Raw genomic sequence first — 26,035 nt, 5'->3', positions numbered from 1 at the left:
CACAGTTTTGTTTGTTTGGACGTTTTTCTGCCATAATCAAACAATCAAACATTTAAGAATATGTACAGGGAACTATTTACACATCTAGAACTAGACTTGTTTTAACCCCCCCCCCCCCTAATATGTGAATGAAACTGTACATGCCTGCTTAGGCCAGGCCCATGCCATCCCAGGATGCACCAGGAAAGAGGCCTAAGGCCCTGACTGGCCCAGGTGCCTAAGGCCCCTACTATAGGAGGAGCCTTAAACATCTGAGCCAATCAAGGCCTACTTCTTGGTGCATCCGAGGATGCACTGGGAAGGGGAAGGCCCACCATTTTGCAGGGGTGGGGCTGCCAGCCAGAGGGAGTAAGCATCCTTCCAGCTGGCCTTTCTTCATTAAAGGTATGGGGAGGGGTGTCTAGAGGTTTGGGGATGTTGGGGGGGGGGTCTGGAGGTTTGAGGGTATCATTGGTTGGGGGGGTATCCCTCTTACAGGACCAGTTTCTGAGAGGTGGGGGGGTTGGGGGGGTGGCAGGATGGAGTTGGCATCCCTCCTGCTGCTGATGCTTCATGGAGGGGTGGCAGGAGAGGGCATCCCTCCTACCAATTTTGGGAGTTCTTTCAGGGGGTCCCCTGCCACTGTCATTCAGCTGATCATGGTAGGGGTGTTTTCCCCAATCAGCTGAGTCAGCAGGACTCCCCAAAGCCGCAGGGATTCCCTTGCCATGATCAGCTGATGGTAACGGATCCCATGATCAGGCATGCACAATTCTGTTACAGGCGTCGGAGATATAAGCGCCAGAAAGAGAATCAGGGATAAGGCATCTGTATTTAATAATAATAATAATAATAACTTTATTCTTATATACCGCCAACAATCTTGCGACTTCTGTATAGGACGCTGGTGTGCAGGGCCGGATTAATCACTAGGCCAAATAGGCACGTGCCTAGGGCCCAAAACTGTGAGGGGGGGTCCGCTGAAGGAGGGTGACTCAGCTTGCTATTTTTCAAAGGCAACGGACCCCCACCCGCAGTAATGGCAATGGGCCCCCCCACACAGTAACGGTAACGGGCCCCTCACGCAGTAACAGCAACGTGCCCCCCCCCACGCAGTAACGGCAACAGACCACCTGCCTGCCCGCAGCAACAGCAACAGCAATGTGGCCGGATGTGTTACTGAAAGGTCCCGCGATGATTGCTTCTGCCGGTCCAGCCCCCTCCAACATCACTTACTTGCTCTGGAAGAAGTGAAGTTGGAGGGGGCTGGACCAGCAGAAGCAGTCATCGCAGGACTTTCCTGTAACACATTCAGCCGCGCTGGTGTTGCTGTTGCTGGGGGAGGCGGGGGCCCATTGCCGCTGCTGCAGGGGGGGCCCTTGCCATTGCTGGGGGGGGTGTTGCTGTTGCTGCGGGGGAGAGGCATTGCTGTGGGGGAGAGAGAAAGGAGGATGGAAGGGTGGTGGAGGAAGAGAAAGGTGGCAGGGTGGTAGGAAGGGTAGTGGAAGGAGAGAAAGGGGCTGATGGAATTGGTGTGCAGGGGAAGGGGAGAGATATAAGGGGAAGGATACTGGATGGAAATGGGTTGAAGGAAGAGAAAGGGGGCAGATGCTGATGGAAGTGGGAGGAAGGGAGGGAAGAGAGTGAAATGCCTGACCATGGGGATGTGGGAGAGGGAAGGAGAGGAGAGAGATGCCAGACCATTGGAGGAGGGAAGAGAAGATGATGGATGCCACATCAATGGGGGGGGGGAAGAAGATATGGAAGGGAGAGGCAGACAATTTCTGAAAGAGGTACAGAAGGACAGAAGATGAAAAGAAGAGAGTGACAAGAAGATGAGGAGAGCAGAAACCAGAGAAGACAAAGGTAGAAAAAAAATTATATTTATTTATTTTTTTGCTTTAGGGGACATCGCTGTTTGCTTTAGGGACATCGCTGTTTCTGTGGGGTTGCATTGTATGCAGAGTCCAGCTTCTTGGTGGTTTTATTTAATCTTTGTCTACGTATTTATATTTTATCCCCCCTTTTACAAAACTGTAGAGCATTTTTTAGCGTTGGCCGTGGCTAAAAACCATACTACAGTTTTGTAAAAGGGGGAGAGGTTAGTTTGTGATTACATATTCCATACTAGGCAAAGGTGTTTTCTGTGTTCTGTTTGTATGAAAGACATGTTTTTTTTGTTAGCATTGACCAGCCTTGTTTGTCAAAATGCTTCAAGCATGGTTCTTGGGAGCACCTTGAATTAACCTGATTTGAATCTCCTTATTTTTCTACCAATCTTCTTTTGTTTCATGTTGGATTCTTTGGTGGACTGCATGCCTTGTTGTTTCATTGCAAGTTAACATGCATGGAGTGGAATGTGCTAGAGGAGTTACAGATTTGGTTGTTTATACATAGTAACATAGTAACATAGTAGATGAGGGTAGATAAAGACCCAAATGGTCCATCCAGTCTGCCTAACCTGATTTAATTTAATTTTTTTAATTTTTTTATTTTTAGCTATTTCTGGGCAAGAATCCAAAGCTCTACCCGGTACTGTGCTTGGGTTCCACCTGCCGAAATCACCATCAAAACCTACTGCAGCCCATCTATACCTTCCCAGCCATTGAAGCCCTCTCCAGCCCACCCTTCCCAAACTGCCATATACAGACTGTGCAAGTCTGCCCAGTACTGGCCTTAGTTCAATATTTAATATTATTTTCTGATTCTAGATCTTCTGTGTTCATCCCATGCTTCTTTGAACATATGGGTTACAGTTGGTTGATGTAGAGTGAGGCAGTTGAGAGGCATTGTAAACTTGGTTATTAATATAGACTTATATTTCGTATAGTATTACTGCTTTACAAATATTTGAACACTTTTATATATGCATGGAAAGGGTTCAGAGTTAAAGTCCTGGGTAAGTAGGTGGGAAGGGAAGGAAGGGGGATTTGTTCAGAGATGTTTGGGGGTTGCATAGAAGAAAAACTGTGCACTGGTATGCTAATCTTTGTTTGTTTTGAATTTAAAAAAAAAGAAATACAAGTAGAAATAAATAAGAAAACAGATAAATGGGGGCAGGACAGGGGTGGGGCATGGGTGGGGTGGGGCGGGACAAGGGCGGGGCATGGGCAGGTAGGGGCGGGGCATGGGCAGGGCAGGGCCGGGGGGCCCAGCGTACTTGGGTGCCTAGGGGCCCTCGAAGAATTAATCCTGCCCTGCTGGTGTGCCATTGTTAGCCACTTCTTAGGCGACTGTTCAGACTGGTGTCCTATACAGAATATGCCCTTAAGTATATAGCCCCCGATGGAGACTGCCCCAACTTTGTTGGTTGAGCTGAGAACTTTTCAGTGCCCCCTCGTATAAAATAAACAGAAGAAAATATTTTCTCACTCAGAATATACAGTAGATAAGCCCTGGAAATTTGTGCCAAGGCAATTAGTAAAAGCAGTTAATGTAGCTGAGATTAAAAATGGTTTGGATAAATTCCTGAAGGTAAAGTGCATAAACCATCCCTGTGAGGTTGGAATCTTGCTACTTTTGGGGACTCTACCAGGTAATTGTGACCTGGATTGGTCCCTAATTAAAAAACAATGCTAAGCTAGATAGACCTTTGGATTGACCAAGTAGGGAAACTCTTATTTTCTTACTCCATGGAAAACATCCCCTACTTCCTGTGCCACAGGCCCTCTCAAAGATGTTAAACGTCCTCTGTGGCTCTTCTTTCAAAAATGTGGGAACCCCCACTTTAAAAGAAGAAAAATTAACTTAATGCCCAATTTACTAACCCAGGATTACTGTGGACATATTTAGTAATTTAATTTGAAGTAATCTTTCAACAACTAGTTTAGTCTTTCTTTATTATATTTATACTTAATTCAGCAATTAATACTAAGGCGAAGCATAAAATTTAAATAGGGGTGCTACTAAAATGCTGTTGCCAGTAGACTCTTAATAAAATTAGAATAACACTTCTAAGTAAAACTTAATATTTGAGTGCCAGATACCCGACTTGCCTACGTTTAAAGTATGGAATGAGTATTTACATGCATTTCCTGTAGGAGTATTTGCAGCTAATGAGATGATGTTTATATAAATATGGACATGAAATCATCAGGATATTTTTACTAGATATATGGCCATGTTACTAATTTTGCACCTAACAAGTCCCAAGATATGTACAATAATATCTGTTTGGAAGGCCATACACTGACGTGTTGCTTCTGATATTTGGGGGGATGGGGGTTGGGCTAGTACTACTACTACTATTTTATTATTTACTAGTGTTTAAGCACATTACATTAACAGGTGCTAGAGTAGATGTCTGTCTGTCTGGTTTTTTTTTCTTTGTCTCTCTCTCCTTGGACGCTGTCTGGCTGTCTGTCATTATTTCTGGCTGTGTCTCTCCCTGTCCCCCTGTTTCCAAGTTTATTATGAAATTTGATTTATCGCCTATTCAAAATTCTAAGCGATGTACAATTAATTAAAAAAAATTACAGAGTTAGGGGAAACAGACATAACTACCAAAAACTAATTCTACTAAACATATTAAAATTCAACATATGCATACAAAGTCAAACATAAGGAGAGTTAGAGAAGAAATACAATTAGGTTGTAAAAGAAACAATTAAGGTAAAAAAAACATTGAGAAAGGGAAGAGACAAATCATTAAAAAATTGAGGATAAGTTAAAGACATAAGCAATTCATTTAATCCTTGAATGCATCTTTAAAAAGAAACCCCTTAAGTTCTGTCTTTCTTTCTGTCTCTGTCTCCCTGCCTGCCTGTATTTCTCTGTTGCGTAATGCCTGCCTGTCTCTCCGTGGCCCCCCTTCCTATGTCCATAGTGTCTCATCCTATGTCCTTAGTGGCCTCAGTGCCTCCTTCCTATGTCCTTAGTGCCATCAGTGCCTTCTATGTCCTTAGTGGCCTCAGTGCCTCCTTCCTATGTCCTTAGTGCCCCTTCCTATGTCCTTAGTGCCCCCCAGTGCTTCCGTCCTGTGTCCACAGTACCCCCAGTGCCTCCTTCCCGTGTCAGTGTCCACCCTCTCTCTCTCTCTCTCTGTTCCATATGGCATCTCCTCCTTCCTTTCCCCCTTCCTTTTCCCTTGGTCTGGCATACCTTCCTCCTTCCCTCCATGCCCTGCCATGTCTTCTTCCCTCCAAGCCATTCTCTCCCCCTCTGCTCCCTTTCCTCCTTGAACTTCATCAGGCAGCAGCAGCATTCACAGTTCATTGCTGTTGCCGGCTTCAGGTCTTCCTCTCTGGCAGGTCCTGTCTTCATGAAAACAGGAAGTAGGCAGGACCCACCAGAGAGGAAGGCCTGAAATCGGCAACAGCAGTGAATTGTAAATGCTGCTGTTGCCCGAAGAAGCCAGGCCTTGAAGCACCCGAGACAAACCGCTTCTCTCCCCTCCCAGCCCAACCCACGCTGACTCTCCTTTCTCTCCCTCCCTTGCAACCCTCCCAGCAAGTGACCTTAACAACAAACCTTCCTCCAGCGTTGGCAGCCGCAGCACGCATGCTAAACAGGCTGCTTCGCGGCTTTCTCCTGCCGGTGAGTCCCTCTGCCGCATCACTGATGACATCATCAGTGACGCGGCAGAGGGACTCACCGGCAGGAGAAAGCCGCGAAGCAACCTGTTTAGCATGCTGTGGCTGCCAATGCTGGAGGGAGGTTTGTTGTCAAGGTCATCTCGCTGGGAAGGTCACATGGGAGGGAGAGATAGGAGGGTCAGCGGGTCCTGGAGCGAGGATGCTGCCACTTAGTGAGTGAGGGGAGGAGTCAAAGCGCGCATGCGCACTCTTGCTGGCCACGGACCGACGGATCACGGAACACACCGGTAAGAGTGCGCATGCGCGCTTAGGGTTTTATTATAAGAGATAAAGCGCTACCAGATGCACACAGCACTGCACAACAAACATACAAGAGACGGTCCCTGTTCAAAAGAGCTTAAAATCTAACTAACTCCAACATAGGACTACATGTTACTTAGGTGGGGAAATATAAGGGACTAGAGATAGGGGATTAAAGTGTGAAGGGTGTAAAGAGAAAGGTTGATAAAACAAATGAAGAGAATAGATGCTTATAATGGCATTTAAGGGGTGAAGGGCAGAAGGCAGTGACAGGAAAACAGAAGAACATAAGAACATAAGCAATGCCTCTGCTGGGTCAGACCTGAGGTCCATCGTGCCCAGCAGTCCGCTCACGCGGCGGCCTAACAGGTCCAGGACCTGTGCAGTAATCCTCTATCTATACCCCTCTATCACCTTTTCCAGCAGGAAATTGTCCAATCCTTTCTTGAACCCCAGTACCGTACTCTGCCCTATTATGCTCTCTGGAAGCGCAGTCCAGGTGTCCAACACACGGGTAAAGAAGAACTTCCTAGCATTCATTTTGAATCTGTCCCCTTTCAACTTTTCTGAAGTATAGAACAGTCAGAGAGACATGAGAGAATGAAAAGCTTGGGAAATGGGGCATCTGAGGTAATGGAAAAGTGAATTGAAATGGTTGGCTAATACCCATCACAAATGAGTTGTAATGTTTATGTTTTTGATGGAGGTCGGTAGTGGTTTTGAAGCTTTTATGAATACTTCTGTAAGTTTCTACCGATGTCATAGTTCCTTTAGTTTGAGTTTGATAATTATGTACAATGTGTATCATGCTTTGAACATGGTAAAAAAAAAAATAAATAAATTTGCATAAGCAAATACATATCAAAGGAAAAAGAAACTGAATATAGATAAAGGTTGGAGAGAAGGCATATGTGCTATGAGAATAAGCAAGAGGAGAATAAGAAACATTGAATAAATGCACCATACAATCAGTATCTATATAATAAAACCGTAGGCGGCGCATGCGCAGTCTTATCAGCGTGCTTCCATGATCCGTATGTCCGTGGCCGCCAAGACTGCAGCATGCCCCGCGCTTACTACGGCCCCACGCGCAGCTCAGTTCGGCACGGCGGTTTCCCCAGATAGGGGAAGCCGAAAAACTCAATCCCGCCTCATGGTCCTGCCGCCGCTCACGAATTCCCCCCTCCCCCAATCCTCCTGCAACAGCCGCTACCGCTCCTGTTCAAAGCGGCCTGCTGAGGTTCGCGGCCGCTGTAACGAACCTCGCAGGCCGCTCTCCACAAGGTAGCACGTTCCCTCTGACGCAATCGCGTCAGAGGGAACATGCTACCGAGTTGGAGAGCGGCCTGCGAGGTTCGTTACAGCGGCCGCGAACCTCAGCAGGCCGCTTTGAACAGGAGCGGTTGCGGGAGGGGGAGGGGGGGGGAGTTTTAACAGGAGGAGTCACCGAAAAAAACCTTCAGCCGCAGCAGGCCAGCACACGGGAAGGGAAGGGGGAGGGGCCGAACGGAGCAAGGCAGCTCAAGGTAAGAAGGGAATGGGGGGTGGGGGAAAATGTTTCTACTACTCAGCAGGGACCTGGAGGGGAAGGGAAAACCGCTGCTGCTTCTGCAAAGGAAAGTGGTGGTAGGGGAGAGAAGGGAATGGGGGGTGGGTGGGGGAAAATGCTGCTACTACTTCTCAGAGATCTGGAGAGGAAGGGAAATATCACAGCTGCTTCTGCAAAATAAAGTGGGGGGGGGAGAGAAGGGAATGGGGGGTGGGGGAAAATGCTGCTACTGCTTCAGCAAGGACCTGGAGGGAAAGAGAAATACCGCTGCTGCTTCTGCAAAGGAAAGTGGGGGGGGGAGGGAAGGGAATGGGGGGTGGGTGGGGGGAAATGCTGCTACTACTTCACAGGGATCTGGAGGGGAAGGGAAATAGCACTGCTGCTTCTGCAAAGGAAAGTGAGGGGGGGGGAGACACAGAAAGAAATACAGACAGACAAAGGAGGCTAGGGAGAGAGACAGACAGAAATAAAGACAGACAGGGGACCAGAGAGACACAGAAATAAAGACAGACAGGCAAAGGGTGCCAGGGAGAGAGAGAAAAAAATTGCAGGAGGGAGAAAGACAGAAAGAAAGGAAGAAAGAAACAGGAGCAGGGAGAGAGACATAAAGAAAGAAAGACAGACAGCCATATATTCTAGCACCCGTTAATGTAACGGGCTTAAACACTAGTAAATAATATAAACTGTTGTAACCTTGAATGGAAATGAATGAGCTTTCAGTTCACCTCAGACCACATTACAGACAAATTCAAAACAATACTGAATCATTGGCACAATCATTGGGGTTCCGCTGCCATCATGGGGGGCTCAGCTTCTAAGAGTTAGCTGGGATAAACTACTGACCTCCTATCAGTTGGTGTCACTGTGCCTCATCAGGCTGCTTTTCCTGCCAGAGGCGATCTTGCTCCAGTTTGAAATCTTGCAAAAACTGAAACTGAGTCATAGAAACAGAGAAACATGATGGCAGATAAAGGCAAAATGGCCCAAGTAGTCTGTCCATCGGCAGTAACCATTATCTCTTCCTCTCTCTAAGAGAACCCATGTGCCGCGTTTTTGAATTCAGACAGTCTCTGTCTCCACCATCTCTTCTGGGAGACGACAGTTCCACGCATCTACCACCCTTTCAATACCCTCTCATTCCAGAGCTTCCTTTCAGTGGTGGCTATCATTTAAAAAACTTTGGTTGAATATAGACCTGATGGATTTTTGTTCAGGAACATGGTGAAGAATATAAGTAAATCACTGAATATCCCTCAGGTAAGTAAATCACTGAATACCTCTACATGGATGGTAAAAGGGGGCAATGTCTGGAAAGCAGTATATACTAATGCTCAAAGTATGGGCTACAAGATTCTGGATCTAGAAGCTGTGATGGAAGAAGGTGATATAATTGGGATAATAATGGTATAAAGGTGATATAATGGAGTTGGATATAATGAGGATCACAGAGACGTGGTTCACGGAGAACCATGACTGGGATGTAGTTATACTGGACTATAATTTGTTCAGGAAAGATAGGATAGGAAGGAAAGAAGGGGGAGTAACATTATATGTTAAAGATCTTATTAAAGCCACATAATTGCAGGATCTGCAGGGCAAGGAAGAGGCACGGTGGATCAATTTGGAAAGAGGGAATGGTAAATATATTTACATTGGTGTGATATACAGGCCTCCTTCAAAGACAGAAGAAGTGGACAGATTTAATAGTAGATATCAGTGATAGGAAGAAGTGCAAAAGTGTCATTGTAAGACTCAAAAGTGAAGGGGAGAAATATGTAGAAGCTGATAAAGAAAAGACTGAATTGCTTAACAAATATTTCTGTTCTGCGTTCACGGCTGAAGCACTGGGAGCGGGATCACGGAAGACAAACACGAATATGGATTTTCAGAGGATTCTGTTTCTGAGGAGCTAGCTAAATTAAAGGTGGACAAAGCGATGGGGCCAGATGGTGTACATCCGAGGCTGCTGAAGGAACTTAGGGAAGTTCTAGTGGCTCCACTGACTGACCTTTTCAATGCTTCTCTAGAGTTGGGAGTGGTACCGGAGGACTGGAGAAGGGAAGATGTGGTCTCTCTACACCAGACATGTCAAACTCTGGCCTGCAGGGTAATAAAATTTGGCCCGCCAGACAATCAAACAATTTTTCTTAAGCTGGCCCGCCGGCACATTTTTTTTACCCAGGTACAAGCGACTTCCCGGTCTCATTAAAGCAGCCTGTGTGAATGTGCTAGTCCCGCCAGATGAAGACTTCCCTGCAGAAGGCACACACACTGTGCAGCTGGTGGCAGTGTGTCTCCCCAAGCTTCTTTTGCTCCATCCTTCGCTTATGCTATGGTTGTGCAACTTGTGCAGAGACTGGCAGGAAAAGGAGCCGCGTCGAAATCAGAGCCCTGCTTTAGCCTCGTCAACATATTCCCTCTGCCGCAGTCCCGTATGTCAGAAGAAGGGCAGGAGCATGGCAGATGGAACGTGCTTTGGCGGCAGCAGGGTTCCGATTTCGACGCGGCTCCTTTTCCTTCCAGTCTCTGCACAAGTTGCACAACCATAGCATAAGCGAGGGATGGAGCAGCAAAAACTTGGGGAGACACACTGCCACCAGCTGCAAAGTGTGTGTGCCTTCTGCTGGGAGGTCTTCATCTGGCGAGATTAGCGCATTGCCACCAGCCACACTAATGGGGCACTCATTTTGGGTGTGCATGAGGCCACTACTCCCCCCCCTTCCCTCTCCCCCAAACTGCGTGACTTGGGGCAACTCCAGCCTTAGTCCATTAGACCAGCAGCAGAAGAGATGAGAGGTATTCATCTGCAGATAGAGAGCAGATAAAATACATCAAGAAGAGGAGGGAAGGGAAGAAGAAAGAAGGAGACCCTGGCAAGCGAGTTATCAAAAGACAACCAGAGCCTGGGACCACAAGACGATCTGAATAATAACCAGACAACAAAAGGTAGAAAAAATAATTTTATTTTCTGTTTTGTGATTACAATATGTTGGAGAGGTTGTAACACTAACTTCTACTAAGACTAAGGGGTCCTTTTATTAAAAGGATCACTAAATATCTTAATTAAAAATTCAGTCCGCAACTTAGGGCTCCTTTTACTATGCCGCGTTAGGGCTTTAACGCGCGGAATAGCTTGCGCTACATTGCCCCGCGCGCTAGACCTTAACGCCAGCATTGAGCTGGTGTTAGTTCTAGAAGCGTAGCACGCGGTATAGTGCACCGTAATTTCCCGCGTGCATTAAAAATGCTAGCGCACCTTAGTAAAAGGAGCCCTTTTAGATTTCGGCCCCTTATGTGATTGAGTTTGATACCTACACAAAAGTGGAAGTAAGGAAGAAGTAGGGAATTACAGGCTGGTAAGTCTGACTTCTGTGGTAAGCAAATTTTTTTTTCCAGTAAATTTTATTGTATTTAAAAAGTTAAGTACATAAAATATAAACAAAGCAATATTTAACAATTACAAATCTATAATAATGTATACTGAAATATATAGTCAAACTGATACATAAAGATAAGTTCTCATAAACGGTTACACTAGTTATCTAGTGGTGCCCAATTTTTACAAAAATGTTCTATTGTACAAGATGTTTTAGCAATAACACTTTCATATTTATGTGTAGAACACACATAGCTCCACCATTCACTAAAGTTGAGTTTAGTGTTATCCTTCCAATTACAAATTATAAGATGAGTGGCAGCAGCAAGGAGGATGTTAAAAACATTTTTTAAATAGAAAAAGGATTCACTAGAGATAGGTCTTGTCAGAGAAATCTGATCAATTTCTTTGACTAGGTGACCAGAGACTTGGATAGAGGGAGTGCGCTAGATGTGGTTTATTTAGATTTTAACAAAGCCTTTGGCAGTGTTCCACACTAATAAACAAACTGAATGCCCTCGGGATGGGTCCCAAAGTGACGGGCTGGGTCAGAAACTGGTTAAGTGGAAGACAACAGAGGGTAGTGGTCAATGGAGATCACTCTGAGGAAATGGGTGTTACCAGTGGTGTTCCTCAAGGTTCTGTTCTTTTTAACATTTTTATAAGCGATATTGCTGAAGGGCTGTCAGGTAAGATTTGCCTCTTTGTGGATGATACCAAAATCTGCAATAGAGTAGACATCCCGGATGGTGTGAATAACATGAAGAAAGACCTAGTGAAGCTTGAAGAATGATCTGAAATTTGGCAGCTAAAATGTAATGCTAAGAAATGCAAGGTCATGCGTTTGGGCTGCAAAATCCCAAAGGAATGGTACTGTTTAGGGAGTGAAGAACTAAAAAGAGGACATGTCTGTATAAATCCGGATCTCTGGTAACCACTGGGCAGGCGTAAGTACTCTAAGACAGAGGTGGAGTTGAGTAACATCCTTCTGCAATCAACTTGTGGGTTCAGATGGATAACCCTACAGTTCAAGACCAGTAGACACACTGCACTAAAAAAGAAATTAGATAAAACTAAATTAAATACCAAGAGGTTTACTTAGGGGTCCTCTTACTAAATTGCGGTAAGCACTATCACATGCTTACCACACATTCAGAAGGCTTAATATGGGACGTTTGCTGGCATCCCATGGCCAATTTGTGGGCACACACTGCATGTTAAAAATATATTTATAATTTTCAGGGAAAGGGACAAGTTAGTGGGTGGAAAGTGGGCATGACAGCTGAATAAGGTATAACTTGTATCTTACACTGTAACTTTCTGTGTCGAATTAGGTATAACTTGTACTGGAAACCTTGCATCATATGGACAAACATAGCATTTCAAGCAGGATTAATGAATTCATGTTTGAATCTTCTTGTTTCTCCATTTCTTACTTACTATCAATTTCGAAAAGATCTTAAAACCACTTATTTAAACAATATAATATACATTATTGATTTTCATGTTATCATGTAGCTATAATGTACTTTTAATGTTTTTATCTATACTTATTTTAGTTTATATTGTGAGTTTTTTTGTATTCATTAGTTTTAATGCTTGTATTAGTTACTTAGGGCTCCTTTTACTAAGCTGCGTTAGGGCATTAACGTGCAGATTTGCACGCACTACAATGTCACACGCGCTAGATGCTAACGCCAGCATTGAGCTGGCGTTAGTTCTATCCGCGTAGCGTGGCGTTAGTTCTATCCGCGTAGTGTGGGGTTAGCACGTGCTAATCTGCTGCGTGCGCTGAAAACGCTAGCGTACCTTAGTAAAAGGAGCCCTTAGAATTTTATTATGTATGATATTATTATATTGTATGCTGAGTACCTATTCTGTAAACCGCTATGAACTGCTGGTTAGGTGGTATATAAAAATGATAATATTATTATTATTATATTATCATTAGCCCCTAGCATGTATCAAGTTAGGATAAAAACGTGTATTGTAAACATGTACAGAAATGATGTATGGTAAACCTGTTACCAGTTCTGAGCGCTTTGGGGACAACGGGCTAGAAAACAAATTAAATAAATATAAGTTAGCATGTGGGGCAGTTAGCACAGGATGGCAGTAAAGGCTTATGTGTTAATATTTTAAATAGTTGTGTGCTAATTGCAGAATTAGAATTTACAACAAAGAAGTCGTGAGGAAAAGATGTCAAATGTCGAGCCAGTAATATGAAGTTCAAAAGTCACTTTATTAATAAGGGTGCCACAAGAGCTTGTAGAGAATGACACGGTGACAAAATTCATCACCGTTCCCGTCCCCACGGATAACCGCGGGAAATAATCCCATGTCATTTTCTAGTGTCTATTTCAACCTCAGTCCTTCTACACCAGCATTCTTCAAAGCAAAGCTTGCGGGTCAGTGGTTGTGGCCGTTCATACTCTGATTCTTATGTGAGCCAAGGATAATGAAGCCATTGTGATATCACTGATGTGATTGGCTCTTAGGCACTGGTGGAATGAGGCATTATGACATCACAATATCTGCTCTGGATACCAGAGACTGTCATTCTGTAGTGTCTGTTTCAACCTCTGTCCTTCTACACCAGCATTCTTCAAAGCAAAGCTTGCGGGTCAGTGATTTTGGTCATTCATACTCTGATTCTTCCCTCTCTCCTTAAAGAATGACATGAAGATGGTTTCCCGCAGTTATCCGCGGGGACGGGAACGGTGTTGAATTTTGTCACTGTGTCATTCTCTGCTCGTAGACTCAACACTGGCAGTGTTTCGGCGTATGTGCCTTTATCAAGAGTAGGTCGGTAGTAACGGTGTGGGAACTGGTGCCCAAGCGATGCTAAAAAAAACACGACTTCTTTGTTGTGTGTTCTTCACTCCCGTTGTCGAGGCCGTTCCTTGGCTTATAATTAGAACTTAGCCATTAATTTTGGAAATAGAAAAATCTGCCTGTTTCCAGCTGAGGCAAAAGTGGCCTTGGCACACTAAGGCCACTTTTGCCGTGGCTTTAGTAAAAGGGTCCCTTAGAGATTAAGAAAATGTGACAGAAAGATACAGAAAAAGTTCCAAGTGCCTTGGATGTGACTGACAATTAAAAAAAAAAAAAAATTCAAGCTCACCTTGACATTACTATACATTTTACTTCTTATAGACTACAGAAGGTGTATTTCTTGGCACATTGCATCTATGAAAATGAGCACATGGAGGTTAGTCTCCCAAAATGATGAATGAAGGAAATTTTGCACAAAAAGGGGAGGGGGGAAGGCAGCAAATGAATGACTAAGTGAGTGGATAGTTCTGATAATAATAACTTTGAATATGTAGAGAGCCTACCAGTAGTTCTTTGGCTTGAATTTTTGTTGAAATGAAAATTACTAGGCCTTTGCCCTATTTTGACTGGTGATTTAGATCAAATATGATGAAATCTGACAGAAGACATTGAAACAAAAATGCTTCCTCTCTTGGATAAAACCAGATCTTAGTTAGTCATATAATATCCAAGTTTTGAGAACTATAAGATCTTTAATAAGGTCCATCTTCTTTTTAGCCACATGACAATTTAAAAAGACCACAAGATAAAGTATCTATCGTGTGATACAGATTTTCTACAGATGAGGTGGGACGTAGTTTAAGATTACTGTTCAGGAGTTCATAGGCCGGGGCATAGGCCAAGCTGTTTGACTTCCCCAAAACACTGGAATTGGGTGCGGTTGACTCATTTTAGTAGCCATAGGGAAAGAAAAAAAGGGGAGAGAGAAAAACAAGTTCAGCCTAAGGCAAAATCGAAGCCAAGACTGACAATGGTCATAAGATCCCTTAAAACCTCACCCCCAGGAGTTCGTCCAAAGGAGCATGCAGCAATTCGCAAAACTTTGATTCTTCAAACTAAACTACTTATCTGGCACTATTCTTCTCAGCATAATATGACATCTGGAGAGTAAAAGAGTTTTCCATTGATGCAGCGAAACAAGCTTCCCCCTCTTGCCAGCAAAACAAGAGCTCTTATTGGGAGAAGAATTTCATGTGACATTATGCACTTGAAATTGCAGATCTATTTTTAGAAATTTTCAACCTATCATTAAAATTTTCGAAAGACTGGAGAGTGTCTGATATAATGACAATTTTTATAAAAGGTTCCAGGAGTGATCTGAGAATCCAGTTACACATGTGGAGGGGCATAATAAAAATAAACATTTAAGTCCCCTTTTGGCCTAAGGCTCTAAACGCTGAAAGTAGCAGCAGGGAAAATGTCCATTCTCAAAAAAAAAAAAAGTCCAAAATAAGAGGCAAGCCATTGCTACATCTAGGGAGAGAAGAAAGGCTGCTTGATAACTTTATTAAGAAAACTGATGCCATGCCAAGCCTGTTGCAGTGAATATAGTAATACAGAGTACACTGAAATGAGAAAGAGCATGAATGGGATATTTGGGTGGGAACGTTGTAAGCTGGTCATTGTGGATGGTTAGATCCCATGTCATTGAGTTTGACACAGTGATTAACCCCAGTGGTGTACTTCAGATGCTATACTGCATGGACTGTGAACATAAAAGCAGTACTTGAAATTAGTGGTGATATTGAGTAGTGGTGTGGATGAAGTATACTGGTCAGGAGCAGCTAGTATAGTCCAAGTCTCAAGTCTGCATGAATGCAGAAAAGTGATTTGAACAGAAAAGAAGAATGGGGTTTTTTTCTTCTTTTTGTGTACTGTTTTGAATATAGACTGAGCCAACAGTCTACAAACTTTATTAGGGCTAATGGGATTTAAAATACTTGTGGGAGTGAAGATTCTATGTTTTCTTTTTCCTATGGTAAGATATTTTGATGAAGTTCATGAAATGCCAAAAGGAGAAAGATAAACTTAAATAAAAACATTTTGTTCATCAGATCTTGGAACACTCTGTTTTCTCCAATGTACCTGGTTCCTACTAACTACAAATATGCTCAGTCAGATTTTTGACCAGGGCAAGTGTGGGTTTGACACTAGTAATGAATTCACGCTCAGTCACAGTGTCGAGTCTTTTACATGATGCAATATTACTACTATTTATCATTTCTATAATGCTGAAAACTCAGAAGAGCTCAGAAGAGCTTACAATCTAGTTTGGACAGACAAGATATCTCAGGGTTGGGGAGTTTCTGGTAGAAGGAATGATACAATGGGTATAGGTATCTCTGGGAACCTTATTACCTCTAAGAACATAAGAATAGTCGTACTGGGTCACACAATGGCCCATCAAGCCCAGTAGCCCGTTCTCACAGTGGCCAATCCAGATCACTAGTACTTGGCCAAAACCCAAAGAGTAGCAACATTCCATGCTACTGATCCAGGGTAAGTCTTAATAACAGACTATGGACTTTTCCTCCAGGAATTTGTCCAAACATTTCTTAAAACCAACTACGCTATCCACTTTTACCACAACCTCTGGTAACGCATTCCAGAGCTTAACTATTCTCTGAGTGAAAAAATATTTCTTCCTATTGGTTTTAAAAGTATTTTCCTGCAGTTTCATCGAGTGTCCCCTAGTCTTTGTAATTTTTGACAGAGTAAAAAATCAATCCACTTGTACCCGTTCTACTCCACTCAGGATTTTGTAGACTTCAATCATATCTCCATTCAGCCTTCTCTATTCCAAGCTGAAGAGCCCTAACCTTTTTAGTTTTTCCTTATACGAGAGTTGTTCCATCCCCTTTATCATCTTGGTCACTCTTTTTTGAACCTTTTTTTAGTGCCGCTATATCTTTCTTGAGATAAGGAGACCAGAATTGAACACAATTCTCCAGGTGAGGTTGCACCATGGAGCAATAGAGAGGCATTATAATATCTTGTCTTATTAACCATCCTTTTTTAATAATTCCAAGCATCTTGTTTGCTTTTTTGGCCACCACCACACATTGATCGGAAGGTTTCATCATATTGTCTATAGAAAGAGACTTAGGGGTGATTGTCAGGGAAGACATAAAGTCTGCAAACCAAGTGGAGAAAGCTTCATCCAAAGCAAGGCAAATCATAGGTTGCATACGCAGGAGTTTCGTCAGCCGTAAACCTGAAGTCATTATGCCACTGTATAGATCCATGGTGAGACCGCACCTGGAGTACTGTGTGCAATTCTGGAGGCCGCATTACCGCAAGGATGTGCTGAGACTGGAATCGGTCCAGAGAATGGCCACCAGGATGGTCTCGGGATTCAAGGAGCTCCCGTACGAGGAGCGGTTGGGGAAATTGCAGCTCTACTCACTCAAGGAACGTCGAGAGAGGGGAGATATGATCGAGACATTCAAATATCTCACGGGCTGCATCAAGGTGGAAGAAGACATCTTCATCTTCAAGGGTCCCGCGGCAACAAGGGGGCATTCGTGGAAAATCAGGGGCGGGAAACTGCACAGTGACACTAGGAAGTTCTTCTTCACTGAAAGGGTGGTTGATCGCTGGAATAGTCTTCCACTTCAGGTTATTGAGGCCAGCAGTGTGCCGGATTTTAAGGCCAGATGGGATAGACATGTGGGATCTATCCGCAAAGATAGATAGGGAGGGTCACTGGAGTGGGCAGACTTGATGGGCCGTGGCCCTTATCTGCCGTCTATTTCTATGTTTCTATGTTTCTATGACTCCCAAATCCCTTTCTTGGGCGCTAACCCCCAAAGTGGAACTTAGCATCCGGTAACTGTGATTTGAGTTATTCTTCCCAATATGCATTACTTTGCATTTGTCCACATTAAATTTCATCTGCCACTTGGATGCCCAGTCTCCCAATTTCCTAAGGTCTGCCTGCAATGTTTCACAATCCACATGCATTTTAACAACTTTAAACAGTTTAGTGTCATCTGCAAATTTAATGACCTCACTCATCGTTCCAATTTCCACACCTTAAAGCTAAGTGGAGTGGTTTTTCCTCTTATTGCCATTGAGAACAAATCTAGCATTCAAAGAGCACGTTGCCTTATTTACTATTATTTTGCATTAAAGTCATACACAGTGATGGGACGGTGGGTTCGGCTATAGGAGCCAAGGCTCTTGGTCGGATTACACAATTCTGAGTTTATGTGAAAATTGTATTACCTCACTTCTTAATACCTATATTTAAGATCCATTTTTGACTTTCATATATTGAGAAGTCTTGGTTCCTGTTACACTTATGTTCTCTTGTAGCCAGGAATGGAATCTCCTATCTTTGTACATCAGAAAGCAATGTAATCTTGCTGGGTTTAAGAAAAATAATGGAAAAGGTGGTTTATTCCCAACTTCATCAGTTTCTGTAGGATCATTATATATTGGATGATCATCAATATGCATTCAGAAAAAAAAACCATAATATGGAGCCTTTGTTGGTATCTATGCTTGAGGAATTGAGAGTGGGTCTGGATGAGGGGAAACAATTCTTGGTAGTGTTTCTGGATATCTCAGCAGCATTTGAGATGGTGGATCATGCAATATTATTAAGCAGACTGAGGGGATGTGGGATTCGTGGATTGATTCTGGTCTGGTTTGAATCTTTTTTGAGGGGGAGACAGCAGGAGGTGATAAACTATTGAGCTGTAAGGAGGTTAAAATAGGGGTGCCGCAGGGATCTGCTCTTTCTGTGGCCTTGTTCAATCTGTATCTTGTTCCGCTGTGTATACTGCTTTCGGACCTGGACGTATCATACCGACTGTTCGCTGATGACATCCAATTCTTTTTCCCCATTGAAGGGGATTTTTATGGGGTTTCAACACGCTTATTGTCGGTAGTGGTAGCGATTAAACACTGGAAGGACCGTAACAGGCTGAAGTTAAGTATTCGGAAGACACAGGTGTTGTATGTTACAAGAACCCTGGGTGCTAATGTTCCGGAGACGGTTGAGTTGCTGGGGGAGAGAGTATTGGTAAGGCACGAGGTGAAGTATCTTGGTGTGCTTTTGGATTCAGGACTCACAATGAGAGGGCAGGCGCTTGCTGTAGTTCAGAAGGTTTATTTTCATCTTCGGTTAGTTAATGGATTGAGACCTTATTTAACGGCCACATTGTTTAGGATGGTGTTACAGTTGATGGTTTTGTCCGTTTTCAACTATTGCAGTCTGGTGTTCTTGGGAGTACCAGAATCAGGTTTAGGGGCACTTCAGGTGGCCCAAAATTCAGTGGTGTACTCTGTTTAAATTGGACAGAGGTGAGCATGAAACAGAATATTTTATAAAGTTGTATTGGCTGAAAGTAAAGCATAAGATCCGGTACAAGCTATGTGCTTACAGAAGTTGGCCCCTAAACACCTGGTCCACAGCATCTTGCTGCGTGAGCCGGCTCAACTGCTGCACCCAATTGAGCATTGTGATCTGTCTGTACCATCTGTGCGAGTGTTAAGGTTTTCCTCTTCCAGAAACAGTGTCTTTCACTGCATCGGCCCCAAGATACATTCACAAGCAGCAAAATGTTCAGAGCTTTAGGAAACTGCTGAAAAGACATCTGTTCTGTAAAATGAAATATAGAGTCTGAGTTTGGTTGAGGAAGAAGGAGTGATGACTCTTGAGTGCCGAGTGCTGGTCATGGAGGTGTTTGATGATCTGGTTTGTTTTACTTGGTTTATTGATGTCTGTTATTGAGGCATCTTGTATGACTTATGGAATTTTATATTTTGATGTATGTTTGGGTTTGGCCAGTTGTGGCCTTAAAAGATATCCATCGTTGATGCGACGTATATGTTATATGTAATTTGATTTGATATGTAAGTATGTAATTTGCTATAGTGTGTCTCTGAAATGTTTTGTATGATAAATGTAAATCTTTTATTTTGTATGTTAATATGTAACTCGCCCTTGTTAAGGACGGGTGAGAAATAAACAAATAAAACAAGCGATTGAGGCATTTATTTTGTCAAATGAAGTATGGGTATTATCACCGGCAGCCTCAGGGCAATGGGTCCTGAGACACCGGGACAAGGAATACTCTTGTGTGCTGCTGCGGGCAGCACAAGGAAGAAAAATAAAAGTTCAAGAAAAGGAAACACCACCACACTAGGGAGGTAATTTTCAACCAACTGACTGGTTTAATTACTTATACAAAATAGACAAGCCGTCCTGCTTACTTCCACATAAACCAGTTAAAAAAAAAAAAAACCAAACTAGTCAGGATTCTTAGATAGCAAACATAGTCCCAAAACATTCAGACAGTTCACTCAGTCTCTGGGATGAATGTAGTTTACACATGGTTCTAAACCAAAAATACAAGCCTTTCCAAAAGCTGCTACTGGCTACACAGTTAACTAATAACTCCAGCTTGGAAAGTTCCAACAAAAAAAAAAGAACGGTCCTTTTCTTTTGTGCGGATGACTTTAGCTTGTGCCAGTACTATGGTGCTGGTCCTCCCAGCAGCTAACGTGCTGGTCAGGCAGTGTGCTCTACGTGGTAACAATGTTGCCAAATAATTAGGCCCTCTATCCCACCACTTTGAATGCGGGGCAAACCCCACTGCCTGGGTTTAGAACAATTCAATTTCAAAAGAAAAAAAAACGACAAGATAAGTCTTTCTCAGTTCTTAAAGGAGCTCTCACAATACTCCAACTCTCCCAGGATTATCAAAGGACAACTTCAATACAGTTCAAATAGGTAAGGCTTCAATAACCCAGCAGTTTTCACTACTTGCTTTTTAGAACAGCAAACTTCCATCGGTTGGACTCCATTCTGAGGCTCAGCAGTGGGCTCTGGATCCAGCTCCATGTCTTGAGGAACTTCAGACCAGCAGAGAGACGGTTCTACTCCAGCCTCAGTTATCTCCATGCATTCAGGCTGTGGACTGCCATTCAGAGCTCTCAGCCCTGAGCGTCGCTGTCAGTTTTCTAACTGCAGCCGCTTGTCCCCTCTGTTTCTCCTTCTCAGGTTTAGAAGTCTGCAGCCACGCCCCCAACCCTCGGATGCAGAGGATTTCCTATCAACTACCCTATGACCGTGTGGGGGAGGGGAAATCTGCAGCTCTGCTCCCTGGCTCCCTCTACAGGGTAAGGAAGAAAAGTTGGGCAACTTGGCAGTTTGGGGTTTAAATGAATCAGAATGAGAAGTGTCTGCTTTTGACCTGTGCAGTGCTCTGGGGACACTCCTAGCAGGCATAGGTTGCATACCACAGTATTAAGATTGCTGTTTAGGTGTAAGTGCTGGTCGCTTATTTGTGTGATTGTTTTATATGTATTTTATGTATTTTTTATTATGTATGTTTATACTTGTGAGCTGCTTTGGGAAAAGCGGGTTACAAATAAAATAAAACAAAAAACAAACAATCAATGCTTTGCATCTAACTTGCCAGTGCTTGTGTATCTTATTTTCTTCATTCTGATCCTTTTTCCATTCTTTAAAAGATGTTTTTTCTTCTCTAATAACCTCTTTCACTTCACTTTTTAACCATGCTGGCTCTTGTTTCCTCTTCTTTCCACCTTTGCTAATACGTGGGATACATCTAGTCTGGGCTTCCACAATGGTATTTTTAAATAACAGGAACAAAAAAGGAAGTGTGGAAGAGACTCAGGTCAAGCCACTGTGTAGACAAACACATTTATTTAAAATATTAAATTTCAGTTAAAATGTGCACAAGTAGACACAAACAAAACGTGGAATTCAGATAAGCACACAATCCGCTTATGCGCACTGATTATATAGGTCCCACCTCTATTCCTTCACATTACGTACACTCTGGTTAAAAGCAATCACGTTCTGACGTGGATGAGCCACGTGTTTTGGAACAGCAGTCTAGGCCTGGCCAGGTGTTCGAACTTTCAGAACTACACCATGGCATCGCGTGCACAAAAATCATTATCTTTGGCTGAACATGTCCACCATGCTGGACAAAAGTCATTGTCTTTGGCTGAACGTGTGATGTCTTAAAGAGACTTGACCAATGGGAGAGTCAGGCCTCTATTGCAAAATATTACAGTGTTCATCCTAGCCAGATTTCTCGGATTTACAAAAAAAAAGCAAGCCATATTGAAAGACTGGCAAAACATCAGCAATCCTACCAGAAAATGGAAAAGAATTGGGAAGGCTGGAGACATTGAACAGACGTTGCTGCGATGGTTTGCTGAAGCTAGAAGTTGACAACTGCTGATCAGTGGGCCTCTTCTGATGGAGAAAGCAGCTCAGCTATCTGAAGAACTGGGTGTAAAAGACTTCAAAGCAACAAACGGATGGTTAGAAAGGTGGAACGTTTGTAACAGCATAAAATTTAAGAAGCAGCATGACAAAAAACAAGACGCGGATGAGTTTGGTGCAGAAATATGGGTCATGGAAGTGTTGCCATCAGTCATTGGTAGATATGAACCATGCAACATTTTCAATGCCGATGAGACGGGCCTGTACTAGCGTGACATCCCTGATGGAATATTAGCTTTCAAACGCAACGAAACTGTTGGCTTCAAGGTGCCAAAGGAACGATTGACATTGCTGCTTAATTGCAATATGGATGGTAGTGAAAAGCTCAAGCCACTGGTGATTGGGAAGAATCGAAACCCACGGTGCTTCAAAAATATTAAACACCTGCCTGTTGAATATGAAAGCAACAAAAACGCATGGATGACGGCGACACTGTGGATTAAATGGTTGCAGAAGCTTGACAATCTGATGAGCAGGCGTAGGAGGCACATTGTAATGTTATGTGATAACTGAATAGCACACAACAGTGACATAAGACTAACCAACATCTAACTCATGTTTTTTCCGCCAAACACGACCTCTTTGATCTAACCGATGGACCAAGGGATAATCACAAACTTCAAACGTCATTATAGGTCACTCATCCTAAGATATGTGATGGCAGTGATTGATGCAAGCACGGAATCCAGCGCCCAAGCTGCTGAGCTCACGAGAAAAATGACAGTGCTCGACTCTCTTCACATGGTACAGTCGAGTCTTATCATTAACGATTTCAAATTGCTATCGACGGGCGAGCTTCATTCACGCATCTGATGAGACAAATGAAGCTGACACTTCGTCCACTGAACTCCCAGTTGGACTCTCACCACAAGAGTTTGAGCTGTATGTCACCGTTCACAACAATGTGCCCACATCATCTGACAGCACTAATTCCGATATCTTTACAGCCATAAAGGACACTGCAGACAACCAAGAGTCTGATGAGGACGGAGATACTGCTGCGGTCATCACAACTAATGAAACACCTATAGAAATTGTTTCCTTGTCGGACGCTCTGAAGTCCCTACACACGCTGCGTAGTTATCTGGAGATAAATGGATGTCACGACTAAGGACGGTTTTACAGCATCAGTAGTCAGATACACAGCCTGAATTGTGCAATCTGCGTGCAGAAAACAATGACTGATTATTTCAGTAGAATATTGGTTTAAAAAAAGGTTTACAGTGTATTGCATTAGGCGGAACAATGCTGTTTCTATAACTGAACTGTGTTAAATTGTATTCAGTGTGTTTTTTGCTGAATAAAAGTTATATTGCATTTGACTACAGCGTACTGTGATTTTTCATGACTAAAAAGTAGTAATAATAATTTTATTCTTATATACTGCCATACCGAAAAAGTTCTAGGTGGTTCACAACAAGGTGAGCTAATACATGGGATACAGATAAAATACAAATTAGAATAATGGACTGAAAAAAAGATAAAGACAGAAAACATTTACAATATAATGCAGAAAATACCGGCATGACAGGAAAAAAAGTAATATATAGAACAGATAAAATACATCAAGTTGAATATAAGGAATTTGATTGAAAAAATGAAGCAGAATGCATTAAGATACCAGCCTTAATATACTCCGATTAAGCGCATGTGGTGGTCCAGTCCGGAGGCCTTGCATTTAAGCGGAGTCGACTGAACTACATATAGGCATCAACAAACAGTTGTGTCTTTAATAATTTCTTGAATGTGACACAGGCAATACATAGTCTTAAGAATTCCACAAGGACACACCAGCAATCAAAAACATTTTTATTTTTGTAGTCACATAGTGTACCCCCATTTCCTTGGTTATTGTTAATTTCATACCTCCCTCTGACCTCAATACCCTATTAGGTCTATAGATCTCCCGTACTGTCTGAAAACATGACGGAGCTGATTCTGTACAATACTTGATGCACTCGGGACTATATTTTATAATGCACCTTCTGTTTCATAGGCAGCCAATGTAGTTGTTTCAAAATAGGAGAAACGTGTGCCATTCTTGAAGAGCCAGTGATCAACCTAGAAGCTGAATTCATCATCAACTGCAAAGCCTTATACTGTATTTTGTTTTTATCAAACCAAGATAGAGTGAATTACAGTAGTCCAATTTCGGTAAAATTAGACCTTCTACAACCGTCCTGAAATCATAAGATGTTAGCATCGGTTTTAGTCTATATAAGGTACACAATTGTGCATACCTCGCTCCCCTCCCCCCAATGGTTTTCAAAATCTGCTTTTCCATTTAGAGTGCAGAGTCTAGGTAGATCCCCAATATTGTCATTTTTTTCCCCATAAATACAAAATGGAGTTAAAGAGTTATTCTTGAATAAGGTTCTGTGATTTTTATATTCTCTTTCCCAGAGCTATTTTAATGCTGTTGAAACATGAATGGACTTACTTTTGACTTAGATATTCACTATATTAAAGATGTAATACTTTTGACTAGGTATTGCACACATAAAAATCACCATTACAAGTTATAAAAGCATAAAATTGTTAAAATTACTGATTATACTTAATAAGAAAGACAAACATAAAATATGCAAACCACCTTTTCTAACTAAAGAATGTTTTACGGCATTGTCCTCAGACGGATATTCTTCAGATTATGGAAATGAATGCACTTGATTCTTTTTTTCTACAGATGTTAACATTTTGAGTTAAATAATTTACTGACACCCTCCTTTACAAAGCTGCACTAGCATTTTTAGCACCGGCCATGGCGGTAACAGCTCAGACGCTCATAGGTTACTGTGACTGCCGGCGCTAAAAATGCTAGCACGGCTTTGTAAAGGAGGGGGTAACATTCAAGAAAGAATGTTTGTTGCATTTCCAATGTTTTCATGGTATTGATTGGCTAATAAATTCATTAGTTACTTTTAATAAAAAGCAAGGTGACCTCAGCCAGTAAATTACACTATGGGCTCCTTTTATTAAGGTGCGCTAGCGTTTTTAGTGCACGCTCAAGATTAGCGCGCGCTAACCATGCGCTAAACGAAAAATACTAACGCAAGCTCTATGGAGGCATTAGCGTTAAGCGCACGCTAAAACCATTAGCGCACCTTAGTAAAATGAGCCCTATATGATGTAAAACCTGTGATGTGGTATCCCTACTAACCTATTTCTTTACCTCTAGAATAAATATCCACCCCTATTTTTTTAAACATTTTAAAAGATTTAGGAAGCATGGAAAAAATGTGAACTTTCCTTAATTCTGTTGTCAAGTGCCACTATAACGAGAAATAATTGGTTTGACTGTTCAATCCACTTGCTGTCTTTTCACAGGGAAGCTTTTTAACACCTGAGAGCTCCTGTCATCAATTCAGCCGTGAACGCTAAAAGACAAACAGCCCTCCTGCCCCTGCCAGAAAGCTGATCTTCTCCTACTTCCTGCTTCTGGAACATCTAAGAGCTGAGAAGTCACCCATTACAGACTTGCCCTCTGGCTTGTGGCAAGCAGAGCACTCTGGGGGCCATTCTCCTAGAGGCTAGTGAAGCAGAACAGCTTCATCTTCCAGAGAAAACACCTTCCAGCCAAGAGATAGAGCTGACACAAGTATGAGGGGCCGCTGAAAAGTTCTCAGCCCAGCGAAGAAGAGAATAATGTGGAGCCATGAAACTTGCAAGTTATTCCGTACCTTTCTTGACACTTTTCGTTTCTATGAAATGAAATGACAAGTGTCAGGAAAAGTGCGGAATAACTTGTAAGTTTCATGGCTCCACATCATTCTCTTCTAGGCTGGGCTGAGTACTTTTCAGCGGACCCTCCTAGAGAGAAGGAACAGTTGACACCTTACAGTGTGTGCAGAAAATGAAATACAGAGTTCATGTTTTACTAAATCTTTTTTACATTTGGTAACCAATGCACTAAAATTCGCACAAATCAAAATGGTTCATAGACAACCCCGTGAAAGACAAAGGCGCGTGCCGACAACTGAGCGCAAGACGGAGGCGCGCCCCGAAGAAAATTACAGTTTATAGGGGCCTCCGATGGGGGTTTTTGTTGGGGAGCCCCCCCAGTTTACTTAATAGAGATCGCGCCGGCGTTGTGGGGAGTTTGGGGGGTTGTAACCCTCCACATTTTACTGTAAACTTAACTTTTTTCCCTAAAAACAGGGAAAAAGTTAAGTTTTCAGTAAAATGTGGGG

General features: G+C 42.8%; 1 protein-coding gene across 1 annotated transcript in view; it reads left to right on the top strand.

Moving 5' to 3' along the window:
- VGLL2 (vestigial like family member 2) overlaps positions 1–25,455 on the top strand; it is an 81,764-nt gene extending 56,309 nt beyond the window's left edge. Inside the window, exon 4 of the mRNA XM_033935923.1 lies at positions 25,173–25,455. Within this exon, the coding sequence (XP_033791814.1) occupies positions 25,173–25,192 (20 nt within the window). The 3' untranslated portion in view covers positions 25,193–25,455. The remainder of the gene's footprint in view (positions 1–25,172) is intronic.
- The last annotated feature ends 580 nt before the right edge of the window (positions 25,456–26,035 follow it).

This window comes from Geotrypetes seraphini, chromosome 3 (assembly GCF_902459505.1).
Source record: "Geotrypetes seraphini chromosome 3, aGeoSer1.1, whole genome shotgun sequence".
NCBI lineage: Eukaryota > Metazoa > Chordata > Amphibia > Gymnophiona > Dermophiidae > Geotrypetes > Geotrypetes seraphini.
This window is presented reverse-complemented; position numbering and strand designations above follow the sequence as displayed.